Consider the following 12,311-nt stretch of genomic DNA (forward strand, 5'->3'; position numbering starts at 1 on the left):
CCAAAGTCTTTGAAAATCCTGTCCAAAATCCAACTTGATCAAAACAGGTGCCTGAGCTGAGAGCACAAGGCAAAAGTGCTGCCAGCTTTCCTCCCAGGTTGGCCCAGCCCCTTCGGGAGGGGCTACCTGCTCCGGGTAGCTCCAGCTGACGTCAATGCAGCGACGCAGGAGATTTGCGCAAGAAGCTGCGCCTCTTGATCCCAGCGGTCATTGCGGCCCGGCAGGCTTTACGGCCTGGGTGCGGCTGCTCTTTTCACATGTGTGTGGTGAGGTCCTGGTTTTGGCCTGTTGGAGGGTCAGGATGGGCTCAGACCTCTGCCCCAACCCTCAGGCCTTCTGAGTGAGTGTCTCCCGAAGCGGTGTCCAGCAGGGGCTTGTGTGGGAGAGGTGAAGTACGGTGAGGCCTGGGCCTGGCTACAGATTGTCAGCTACATGGCCACTGCTTTGCTTCAGACGTGAGTCACGGCGTCTGGCAGGTTGTGTAAAGACTAAACTGACCTGTGTATCTCTCCTGAGTAGCCCAGGCTCGAACCCTCTGCCCGTTCATTCAGAAGAAAATAGTCGGCCCCACCTCCTTCCTAGTGTAGTTTGGAAGCTATAAAGTGCATTGTTATTAAATGTAATTGTATAATGGAAATTAAGAACCCCAAGGATGGGCGGCGGGTGGGTAGCTTCCGGATTATTTAACTGTCTTTAAAATAACAGATAATCTAGAGAGAGTCCTCTGGAGCACGAGAATTTGACAGTCTTAAGACCTTTTGAAGACTAAATAGCATTTACTGCTGTAAATGAAGTAGAGAAAACTTTAATGATTTTATTACATGTGAAATCTACTTAACAAAGTGGCTTCCCTCACCCCGCCCCCCCCCAATTTATAAGGTCTTGGAAATGTTTGGGTGTCCAGTAAGCATAGTGTTATTTTTATTTTTTTCTTATTTTAAAAAAGTTTATTTTAGAGAGCGCGAGCAAGCAGGGAAGGGGCAGAGAGAAAGGGAGACAGAATCCCAAGCAAGCTCCGGATGTCAGCACAGATCTGGATGTGGGACTCAAATTTACCAACCCAACCGAGAGATCATGACCTGGGTGGAAACCAAGACTAGGATGCTCAACCAACTGAGCCACCCAGGCACCCCACTTTTTTTTTTTTGAGTATACTATTCTATATTGGAGAGGATATTTATGATTCAGTTAATGAAAATGAAAACCTTGGACAATAGATCTTAAATGTGTAGCAACCCCTGGGAAACTGACCCTTAAAAGTAGAAAAACCTCTTAATTGTATAGATAGGTGTGGTAGCTTTGTAATTTATCATAAAAATGGTATTTCTTCAGTTAGCTCTATAATCTTTCCCCTTTGATGTCAAGTATTTTGGAGTATAAAAATTAATCAGAATGTCCTCATGGAAAACTAAGTGCTATAATTGCTTTTGCATTAAAAAATGCAGTTTTTTGTGAAAATTCCTTAGTGTAATGTAGGCAATTTGTTATTCATAGTGGGAGGGAGTAGCAGTAGTTATCTTCACTGACTATACCTTGTCTCTTAACTTCATTTGGAATAATTAAGGGGTAATATTGACAGTCATCTTTAATGATAATTTGTGTGTATGAGGAAAGGCTAAAAATTTTTATCTTGTATATCACAAAAGAAAATATTTATAGTAGTGCATACTAGGGACGACTGGGTGGCTCAGTTGGTTAAGCGTCCAGCTTTGCTCAGGTCACGATCTCACAGCTAGTGAGTTCGAGCCCCATGTCAGGCTCTGGGCTGATAGCTCGGAGCCTGGAGCTTGCTTTGGATTCTGTGTCTCCTTTACTCTCTGCCCCTCCCCTGTTCCCTCTCTCTCTCAAAAATGAAATGAATAAATGTTAAAAATTAAAAAAGGGGCGCCTGGGTGGCTTAGTCGGTTAAGCAGCCGGCTTTCGCTCAGGTCATGAATGATCTCATGGTTTGTGTGTTCGAGCCCCACGTCGGGCTGTGTGCTAACTGCCAGCTCAGAGCCTGGAGCCTGCTTCTGATTCTGTGTCTCCCTCTCTCTCTGACCCTCCCCTGTTCCCGCTGTCTCTCTCTCTCTCCTAGAAATAAAATAAAAATATTAAAAAAAATTAAATATATTTTAAAAAGTGCATACTGTAAATACCAAGGATTTTCTATTTTTAAACTTTATATTTAGAAATCATAGCATTTTCAGATCTTATGGGTCTCAATGGTTATTGGTTTATTTTGCTTTTTTGTTTTCTAATTCATATCAATTAAATGACATGGATGAAGTTAATTTTATTTTTTATTTTTTATTTTAATGTTTTTTAATGTTTTATTTATTTCTAGGAGAGAGAGAGAGAGAGAGACAGCGTGAGCAGGGGAGGGTCAGAGAGAGAGGGAGTCACAGACTCTGTCTGAAACAGGCTCCAGGCTCTGAGCTGGCAGTCAGCACAGAGCCCGACGCGGGGCTCAAACCCACGAACCGCGAGATCATGACCTAAGCGAAAGTCTGACGCTTAACCGACTAAGCCACCCAGGCGCCCTTATTTTTTATTTTTTTAATTAAAAAATTATATATTTAATTTTTTGAGAGAGAATGACAGAGTGTGTGGGGGGGAGGGGCAGAGAGAGAGGGAGACACAGAATCTTAAGCAGGCTCTAGGCTCTGCGATGTCAGCACAGATGGTGGGGCTTGAATCCACCAACCAGTAGATCATGACCTGAGCCATAGTCAGACACTTAACCGACTGAGCTGCTCAGATGTCCCTATTTTTTTTATTTCTTTAAAGTTTATTTTAAGAGGGAGAGAATCTCAGACAACCTCCACATTGCCAATACAGAACCCTACAAGGAGCTCAGTCCCACAAACTGTGCAGTCATGACCTGAGCTGAAATCAAGAGTCGATGCTTAACTATCTGAGCTAACTAACTCAGGCGACCTGGTTAATTTTATTTTGAATTGGTAATGAAATCAGTTCAAGTAAATATGAACAAATAAACTTGATTAAAATAGGCTACTTGGTAAATCTTACTTGCTTTTGAAATATGGAAGAGTTCACAGAAGAGAAGAAAAATCACCTTTACTTTCAAGGAAATACTAGAAATTGTTTCTTTTAAATCACTACCCCTAAGGTTTTTTGTTTTGTTTCTTGTTTTTGATGAAGTACTGTTTTTACTCTGGGATGACTGAGTGGCTCAGTCAGTTAGGTGTCCAACTTTGGCTCAGGTCATGATCTCTGGTTCATGAGTTTCAGCCCCACTCTCTGATAACAGCAGAGAATCTGCTTTAGATACTCTGTCCCCTTCTCTCTTTGCCCCTCCCCTGCTTTTGCATGTGTGTGTGTGAGCTCCCTTGCTCTCAAAAATAAACATTAAAAAAAGCACTTTAGACTCTTCATATTTTTATTGAGAAGTCTAGAGAATACTGTGTTGATTCAATGTTTTATTGAGTTGTAATACTACAGAGTTTAAATTTAAATGAATTTTGTGGCAGTCTTAAAAATAGAAAATTAAGAGCTTACTCAACAATTTATAAAAGGGACTTGATGTGACCTCTGAAGTATTATAATAAATAGCGTAGTTTGTATACAGTGGACTAAAATTGGATGGATTTAGATAGATTTTCCTTTTTTCTAACAAAGGTTGACTTTGCTTTCACCTGAGTTCAGTTCCTAAAAGCATAGTTTTTGTATTAAGCTCTTCAAAGACGTTTTGTAGGATTTTAACCACTTTATCTTAATCTGGGATGAAAAACAAAGAAAAATGAAAAAAACTTAGGATGTAGTGCTTTAAATTGTTTTTTTTTTTTTCTTTAATGTTTATTCTTTAAGAGAGAGAGACACCGAGCATGAGCAGGAGAGGGGCAGAGAAAGAGGGAGATGCAGAATCTGAAGCAGGGTCCAGGCTCCAAGCTGTCAGCACAGAACTGGGCACAGTGCTTGAACCCATGAACTTTGAGATCATGACCTGAGCTGAAGTCAAACACTTAACTGACTGAGTCACCACGGGCCCCTAAAGTGGGTTTTATTGGTTATTTACATATATATATATGTTACATTGTGGTAAGTTGAGAGAGAATTCTACATTTCTACCTGTTTCGTTCTTATCTGGGTATACCAGTGTTCTCCAAAATTTTTTTCCTGATGATACCAGATTAATTTTCAACTCCTTGTTCTCAACATAGATACTTCCTAAGTTCAGAGATTGTTTTTGATATAGTTCCTTTTGTGAGGAATGATTTGTTTAGAAGTTTCTCTCTCCCTTTCTCACCCTGCCATGTTTCCTAAAACTCCCTATCCCCATAATTCTGTATATAGGTAGAGTTCTCTGCTACCAATGAGGCTTCGATAAACCAGTGAAATGACTCTTCAGGAATTGGTACATCGGGCTGCCTCCATTTATTCAGATAAAATAGCTGTATGTTTTGATGAGTATAACAACCAGCCTCCAGTTTATTACACCTATAAGTTTGTGGTTCATGCTGCCTCAGAATTATCAAATTTTCTGCTATTACACTGTGACTTTCAAGGAATTCGGGAAGTTGGTCTCTACTGCCATCCTGGGATTAACTTACCCTCTTGGATTTTAGGGTAATTGTTTTAAATACTGAATTTTTAGTTTTCTAACCTAATTTATAATCCTTTAATACATAGAATGTTGTATCTTACATAAAAGTACAGTAGTATACAGAATAGTATTGGTTGGTCAATTTTAGAGAGGCTAAAGAAGTTCGTATTTCCCAACAATTATTTTTAATCATTTAATTGATATGAATTTATTTAGGAGACCAGAACTTTTCATTTGTAGAATATTTAAAAATCTCCAGAATATAAGGGCTTCATTTGTCTGCCAAAAGAAAGTGGTCATAAGTTCTTTATATCAAAGAAAACAAGTATTTCAGAAGTAACTGTTTTTCCTCCTGAGACTGAAGTTTAAGTACTCAAAGTATTCAGTAAATGAATGAATAAGTGAGGTTTTAGATGTTGGTTTATAAAAATTGAGCTATGAACTGAGGACACTAATTCAAACAATTATTTGCAAAATGTTGATCATTAAGTTGTTACAGAATATTATCTTTTTATAGTGATTTCTGTATTAGGGTTCTGCAGTAAATAAAAGCTATTAAAGAATTAGAAAAGTTGATGTTCATCCCATAATATGTGTGTGTTAGTAGATTAATGTATAAATGTCAAGCAAAAAAAGTTAAAATTTGGCTTTCATTCAATCATTGACAGAATTTTATTGAGAATTTATTATGTGCAAAAATCTATTGTCCCCAAAGTATACCTCAGAGTACTTTTTTTTAGATTTTATTTTTAAGTAATCTCTACACCCAACATGGGGTTTGATCCCACAACCCCCGTATCCAGAGTCTTGTGCTCTACCTACCAACTGAGCCAGCTAGGCACCCCTACCTCAGAGTACTTTTAGTTAAAACAACTAACTGATTTTGGGTCTTAAAGTGATAAAAATTTAATAGTGGATATTCTGCCTTAAAAACAAAATAAAAACTATAACCAACGATGTGTCAGCAAATACATTGGGCATTTCTGATACAGTCAGTAGTAAAGTGCATAGATAAATAGAAATATTTAAAGATGATTTTTAACAGATGTTCTATGCTGACTTTATATTCTTCATTTAGAATTCTCCAAGTCCCTGCTGCTTATGCTCCTATTGATCCAGATGCACCACCAGTGTTATCAGTGCATTTTATGAAAAAATGCAATCTAAGTTATATTCTTGTTGAAAAACAGCAAGTTAATGTAAGTGTGTATATTTAAATTTTTTTATGTGTTTATCTTTCAATTGAAGGGTGTGTCTGTGTACGTTTCTACCTTTTCTGATTTTACTAACTGCAGTTTTTCAGTCTCAGCACTGTTGACATTTTGGGTTGAGTAATTGTTGTGAGGAGTGTCTTATACATTGTAGGTTATTTGAACAATCTCCCTGTGGTTTCTACCCACTAAATGCCAGTAGCACCACCTCAACCCCACTCCATCCCAGTTGTGACAACCAAAATTGTCTCCAGAAATTGCCAAATGTCTCCTGGAGGCTCCCTTCACCCCCTACAGTCTATTGAGAAACATTTCCCTATGACATGAATGTATGTTCTTGACATATAATAATGTACTGCCCATTATTTTGTATTTCCTTTCTCTTTGCAAAGTTGTTTCTATACTAGGAAAATTTTATAATAATGGGAACTTCTTAAAAATTTTTATTTATTTTTGAGAGAGGGAGAGGGAGAGAGAGAATCCCAAGCAGGCCTCGTTCTGTCAGTGCAGACCCTGATATGTGGCTCAAACTCACAAACTGAGATCATGACTTGAGCCGAAATCAAGAGTTGGATGCTTAATGGTCTGAGCCACCCAGGTGCCCCCAAACCTGTATCTTTGTATATTTGTAGCAATTTATAGTGATCAACAACATTAAAGAACTATAGCCAGGCTTAGATTTTGCAAAAGAGATTTGCACTTAGACCACACCTCTCTGGAAAACTAAATTTATTTATTTTTTTAAATGTTCATTTATTTTGAGAGAGAGCACAAATCGGAGAGAGGCATAGAGAGGAAGAGAGAGGATCCTAGGCAGGCTCTATGCAGCCAGCACAGAGCATTACATGGGGCTTGATCTCACAATCGAGTGAGATCATGACCTGAGCTGAAATCAAGAGTTGGATGCTTAACCAACAGAGCTAGCCAGGTGTCCCCTAAATTTATTTTTTAATATTTAAGTGACTGCCAACCAAGTATCTAGCTAAGAAACATTGCTTTATGGGTAAGAGTTGGTTATTTCATGTTCAGCAAGATGCAGCCTGTGTTTTGTTATTTCTTTATAAAATGTTTTACCAAAGAGAAAAAAACATTGTAGAACCTATATATTCAGTTTAGCCTGTTTTTACCCATTTCCTAGCTGAACCAATTTATATTTGAGGTAACTTAAATGCATTCCACTATGTATCTATAGGTCTGTGCATCTCTATCTATATATAGCAAAAAATAGCAAAAGCTTGAGTGCATGGAGGAATTCCTAGAGAATCATGAGTATTAGAATAAAGACTCTAGAGGGGAGCCTGGGTGGCTCAGTTGGTTAAGCATCCAGCTTTGGCTCAAGTCACGATCTCACGGTTCATGGGTTCAAGCCCAGTGTCGACTCTGTGCTGACAGCCTAGAGCCTGGAGCCTGCTTCAGATTCTGTGTCTCCCTCTCTCTCAGCCCACCTCCTGTTCACTCTCTGTCTCAAAAATAAACAAACATAAAAAAAAATAATTCTGTAGAATAAAGACTCTAGAAAGAGACAAAGTATACTTTTGTTAATATTTTCTAAATACACATTAATGTTTAATCAAAAGTTTTCTCAGATTGGTTATTTGTTATTTTTTTAATGTTTATTTTTGCGAGTGCATGTGTGAGCTGGGGAGAGACAAAGAGACGGGGATGGAGGATCCAGAGCAGGCTCCATGCTGACAGCAGAGAGCCCGATATGGGGCTTGAACTAAGGAACTGCGAGGCCATGACCTGAGCTAAAGTTGGACACTTAACCGACTGAGCCACCCAGGTGCCCCTGGTTATTTCTTTTCTTTGTTGATGTAATGTCAAATGTGACATTCATTTTTCTTGACAGCTTTGGTGAGAGTTTTATAAAAGAGGTGGTTGAGTTTGAGAATTTTCAGTATTGGGTATACTTTATATTTTTTTATTTAAAAAAATTTTTTTAATGTTTTATTTATTTCTGAGAGAGAGACAACATGAGTAGGGGAGGGTCAGAGAGAGAGAGAGACACACACACACGGAATTGGAAACAGGCTCCAGGCTGAGCTGGCTATCAGCACAGAGCCCAACGCTGGCCTCTAACCCATGAACCGTGAGATCATGACCTGAGCTGCAGTCAGATGGTTAACCGAGTGAGCCACCCGGGCGCCCCAGTATTCTTTCTAACTGCTTACAGAAGGAGTTGGGCACATAGAAAACACTATAGAAAGTACCTTACTTCCTGTTCCATGACTTTGATGATGGTATAAGTGTTCCTCCTTTTTTTTTTTTTTTTTTTTTTTTTATTAATAAGTGTTCCTCCTTGACACATGAGCCATTGGGAAGCACTTAACTGAGCCCAGCATCTACTAGAACAGTATTTCTCAGTTGGAGATCATTTTGCCTCCCAGGAGACACTTGCCAATGTCCACAGTGATTTTTTTATTATGCTGACAGTGAGGTGCTCCTGGTGTCTAGTGGGTAGAGGCTGTAGATGTTGCTAAAAATCCTGTAAGGCACAAGATCACCTCTTACAAAGATTTATCTGGTCCAAAATGTCAGTAGTGTTGAGACTGAGAAACTGTACACTAAAGACAAGTTATTTGGGAGGGCATTAGTATGTGAAAGAAGCCCAAGACGTGATTCTTACCTTTCAGCTGCTTCTAACCTATGGTTGACCCTTAGACAACATGGGTTTGAACTGCGTAGGTCCACTTACATGTGATTTTTTTTTTCTTTAATACAGTATAGTAAAGCATTGTAAATATATTTTCTCATGACTTTTTTTTTAGCCTTGATACAATACATTTTAGTACAGTCCATATTCAGATTTCCGTATTTGACTCCCAAGAATTCTTTTAGCTTTTGGGGGGGAGCGGTACCAAATCCAGTCAGAGATCATATAATACATCCATTTTTTACACCTCTTTAGTATCCTTTCATCTAGAACAGCTCCCCTACCCTTTTCAAAAATATTTCATGACCTACACATCTTAGAAATCAGTTATTGAGGTGTAATATACATAGAGTAAAAACCCCCTAGTTATGTATGTGTGCATTTTAATGAGTTTTGACAAATGTAAGCTGTTATGAAAACACCACTTCAGTCGTGATATAAATGTTTTTCTTCAAAATCCTTATGTCCCTTTTCAGCCCATCCCAAGTACATTTTTTACATTTACTCTTTTTTGAAACTGTATTTTAAAGGCTTTCCTGATGCCATGGCTGGTCCAGTTTTCCTCCCAGATCTCTTCGGTCAGTTTAGCCAGCTTCTCTTCCTCTGTGAGGACAGGAAACTTGTTGGTAACAGTTTGTCACTTATGCTCATATCCTCAGCACCTAGAACAATACCTGGTGTAGGAAACACTGCAGAGTGAGGCACTTGAACTATGCTAATTCACGTAATGCTCAGCTGCCAGCTAAATATTACCTTCGTTTTCTAAATGACATTAAGTTCAACGAAGTATAATCAGTACATTTACAAAACCACTATCTAACAGAGAGCCAGGATTTAAATACATTGGGTAAAATATGTTCTGATTATATTTCAGTATTAAAAATATTTTCATGTGCATATAGTTGATATAAAATGTTACATTAGTTTCAGGTGTGCAACATAGTGATTGAGCATCTCTATACATTATGCTACTGTCACCATAAGTGTAGCTACCAGCTCTCACTGTATAGCCTGATTATGGTATCACCGACCATATTCCCTGTGCTGTATCTTTTATTCCCTATTATTTCAGTATTACAGATAATGTGAATATTGAAAATGGGATTATAGAATTTAAAATTTTTAGAGGCCTTTCTCTCTCTGACCCTCCCCTGCTCACGCTATCTCTATCTCTCTCTCCTAGAAATAAATAAAACATTAAAAAAAAAAATTAAAAAAAAAAAAAAAAAGGGCGCCTGGGTGGCTTAGTCGGTTGAGCGTCCGACTTTTGCTTGGGTCATGATCTCGCGGTTCGTGGGTTCGAGCCCCGCGTCGGGCTCTGTGCTGACTGCCAGCTCAGAGCCTGGAGCCTGTTTCAGTCTGTGACTCCCTCTCTCTCTGACCCTCCCCTGCTCACGCTGTCTCTCTCTCTCTCTCCTAGAAATAAATTAAACATTAAAAAAAAATTAAAAAATTTTTAGAGCCCTTTATTCCTATGGCATAAAGTAATACACATTCACTGAGAGCTGTATAATACGATGGAATACTTGTGTAATATTTTGAATTTGAAAGGCACTTGTAGAATGGCAGAATAAGTATGGTAAATGTTATTTGGTAATTACTTTGTAGTCACTTGAGAGATTTTATGATTTTAATTCTTTTTTTTAATTGAAGTTGACCTACAATGTTAGTTTCAAGTGTACAACATAATGGCTCAAATCTATGTTATCTTCACTGTAAGTGTAGTTACCATCTGTTGCCATACAATGGTATTACAATACTGACTGTATTCCCTATGCTGTATGTTTTATCCCCATAACTTATTCCTAACTGGAAACCTGTATCTCCTTTTCACCCATTTTGCCCATCCTCCACCATTCTCCCCTCTGGCAACCACATTTGTTCTCTGTATTTATGGGTCTGTTTCTGTTTTTTGTTTTTGATCTTTAGATTACACATATAAGTGAAATCATGGTATATTTCTCTCTCTGACATATTTCATTTACTATAATTCCCTTGAAGTCTATCTGTGTTGGGAATGGTAAGATCTTTTTATGTCTGAGTAATATTCATGTGTGTGTATGTGTACATTACGGCATCTTTATCCATTTACTTATTGTACACTTGAGTTGCTTCCACATCTTGGATGCTGTAAATAGTGCTGCAATACACATAGGAATGCATATATCTTGTATTAGTGCTTTCATTTTCTTTGGGTAAATACCCAGTAGTGGAATTACTGGATCATATATATATATTTTTTAATGTTTGTTTATTTATCTTGAATGGAAGAGAGAGAATCCCAAGCAGTCTCTGCACTATCAGCACAGAACCCTATGGAGGGCTTAATCTCATAAACTATGAGATCATTACCTGAGCTGAGATCAAGATTCAGATACTTAACCAACTGAGGCACTCAGGCACCCCCTTCATATGGTATTTTTATTTTTAAGTTTTTGAGGAACCTCTATACTGTTTACCACAGTGGCTGCACAAATTTATATTCTTACATTTTACCTTGTACCAAAAATGCACAAGGGTTCCTTTTTCTCTACATCCTTGCCAATACTTGTTATTTCTTGTCTTTTTGATTCTAGTCGTTTTGCCAGATTTGAGGTGGTATCTCATTGTACTTTTGATTTGCATTTCCCTGATTAGTGATATTGAATATCTTTCATGTGTCTTTTGGCCATCTAGATGTCTTCTTTGGAAAATATCTATCCAGGTCCTCTGCCTGTCTTTTTAACATGATTAATTTGTTTTGGTTTTTGTTTATTTTTTTGATGTTGAATTGTAGAAGTTCCTCATATATTTTGGATATTAACCATTTATCAGATATATCATTTGGAAATACTTCTCCCATTTAGTAGGTTGCCCTTTCATTGATGTCTTTCACCTTTTATGGATGGTTTACTTCTCTGTGCAAAATCTTTTTATTTGGCTGAAGTCCCCCAGTTTGTTTGCTTGTTTCCCTTGCTTGAGGAGACATTTCTAGAAAATTGTTGCTAAGGGTGATGTTAAAGAGATTATGGTCTGATTTTTTTCTAAGAGTTTTATGGTTTCAGGTCTCACATTTAGGTCTTTAATCTGCTGTGGGCTTATTTTTGTGTGTGGTGTATGAAAGTGGCCCAGTTTCGGTCTTTTGCATGTAGCTGTCCAGTCTTTCCAGCACCATTTATTGAAGAGACTCTTTTCCTGATTGCATATTCTTGCCTCTTGTGTCATAGATTAATTGACCTATATAAGCATGGGTTTATTTCTGGGCTCTCTGTCCTGTTGTTCTATGTGTCTGTTTCTGTGCCAGTACCATACTACTTTGATTACTACAGCTTTGTAGTAGGTTTTGAAACTGGGATTGTGATACCTGCACCTCTCTTCTTTCTTAAGACTGCTTTGGCTATTTGGGGTCTTCTGTGGTTCCATAAAATTTTAGGATTATTTGTTCTAGTTCGGTGAAAAATGCTGCTGGTATTTTGATAGGGATTGTATTGAATCTAGATTGCTTTGCATAATATGGACATCTTAACAAAATTCTTCCAATCCATGACCATGAAATATATGTTCATTTGTGTTGTCTTCACTTTTTTACATCAATGTTTTATATTTTTACAGTACTCTTCTTTTAGCCTCTTGGTTAAATTCATTCTAGATATTATTTTTGGTGTAATTGTAAATGGAATTTTCTTAATTTTTCTTTCATTGCTACTATACAGGAGTTGCTTAATTGCTACTTCCTTGCTAGTATATAGGAATGCAACAGATTTCTGTATATTAATTTTGTATCCTTCAACTTTACAGAATTCATTAATGTTTTTAAAGTTTATTTACTTTTTTTTTTTTTTTACTGTTTATTTTTTAGAAAGAGGCAGAGACAGATAGTGAGTGGGGGAGGACCAGAGAGAGAGGGAAACAGAACCTGAAG

The 12,311-nt window shown here is 37.7% G+C and overlaps 1 protein-coding gene across 8 annotated transcripts in view; it reads left to right on the forward strand.

Annotated features, from left to right (window-relative positions):
• The first annotated feature begins 218 nt into the window (after positions 1 to 218).
• Positions 219 to 12,311, forward strand: part of AASDH (aminoadipate-semialdehyde dehydrogenase) — a 52,580-nt gene continuing 40,487 nt past the window's right edge. For 2 of the 8 annotated variants that reach the window (XR_013333617.1, XM_077757746.1), the window contains exons 1-3: positions 253 to 340; positions 4,297 to 4,569; positions 5,625 to 5,745. Coding sequence is in view for 5 of the 8 variants with exons in the window: in XM_077757746.1 (XP_077613872.1) it covers positions 4,340 to 4,569; positions 5,625 to 5,745 (351 nt within the window). In the remaining 3 variants the exon portion in view is untranslated. Of the gene's footprint in view, positions 341 to 367; positions 456 to 4,296; positions 4,570 to 5,624; positions 5,746 to 7,383; positions 7,541 to 12,311 lie in introns of those variants that run through there. The other 6 variants (XM_077757747.1, XM_077757748.1, XM_077757749.1 and 3 more) reach the window with 6 other exon arrangements.

The sequence above is a fragment of the Crocuta crocuta genome, unplaced genomic scaffold (assembly GCF_008692635.1).
Source record: "Crocuta crocuta isolate KB4526 unplaced genomic scaffold, BGI_CrCroc_1.0 scaffold282, whole genome shotgun sequence".
Lineage (NCBI taxonomy): Eukaryota > Metazoa > Chordata > Mammalia > Carnivora > Hyaenidae > Crocuta > Crocuta crocuta.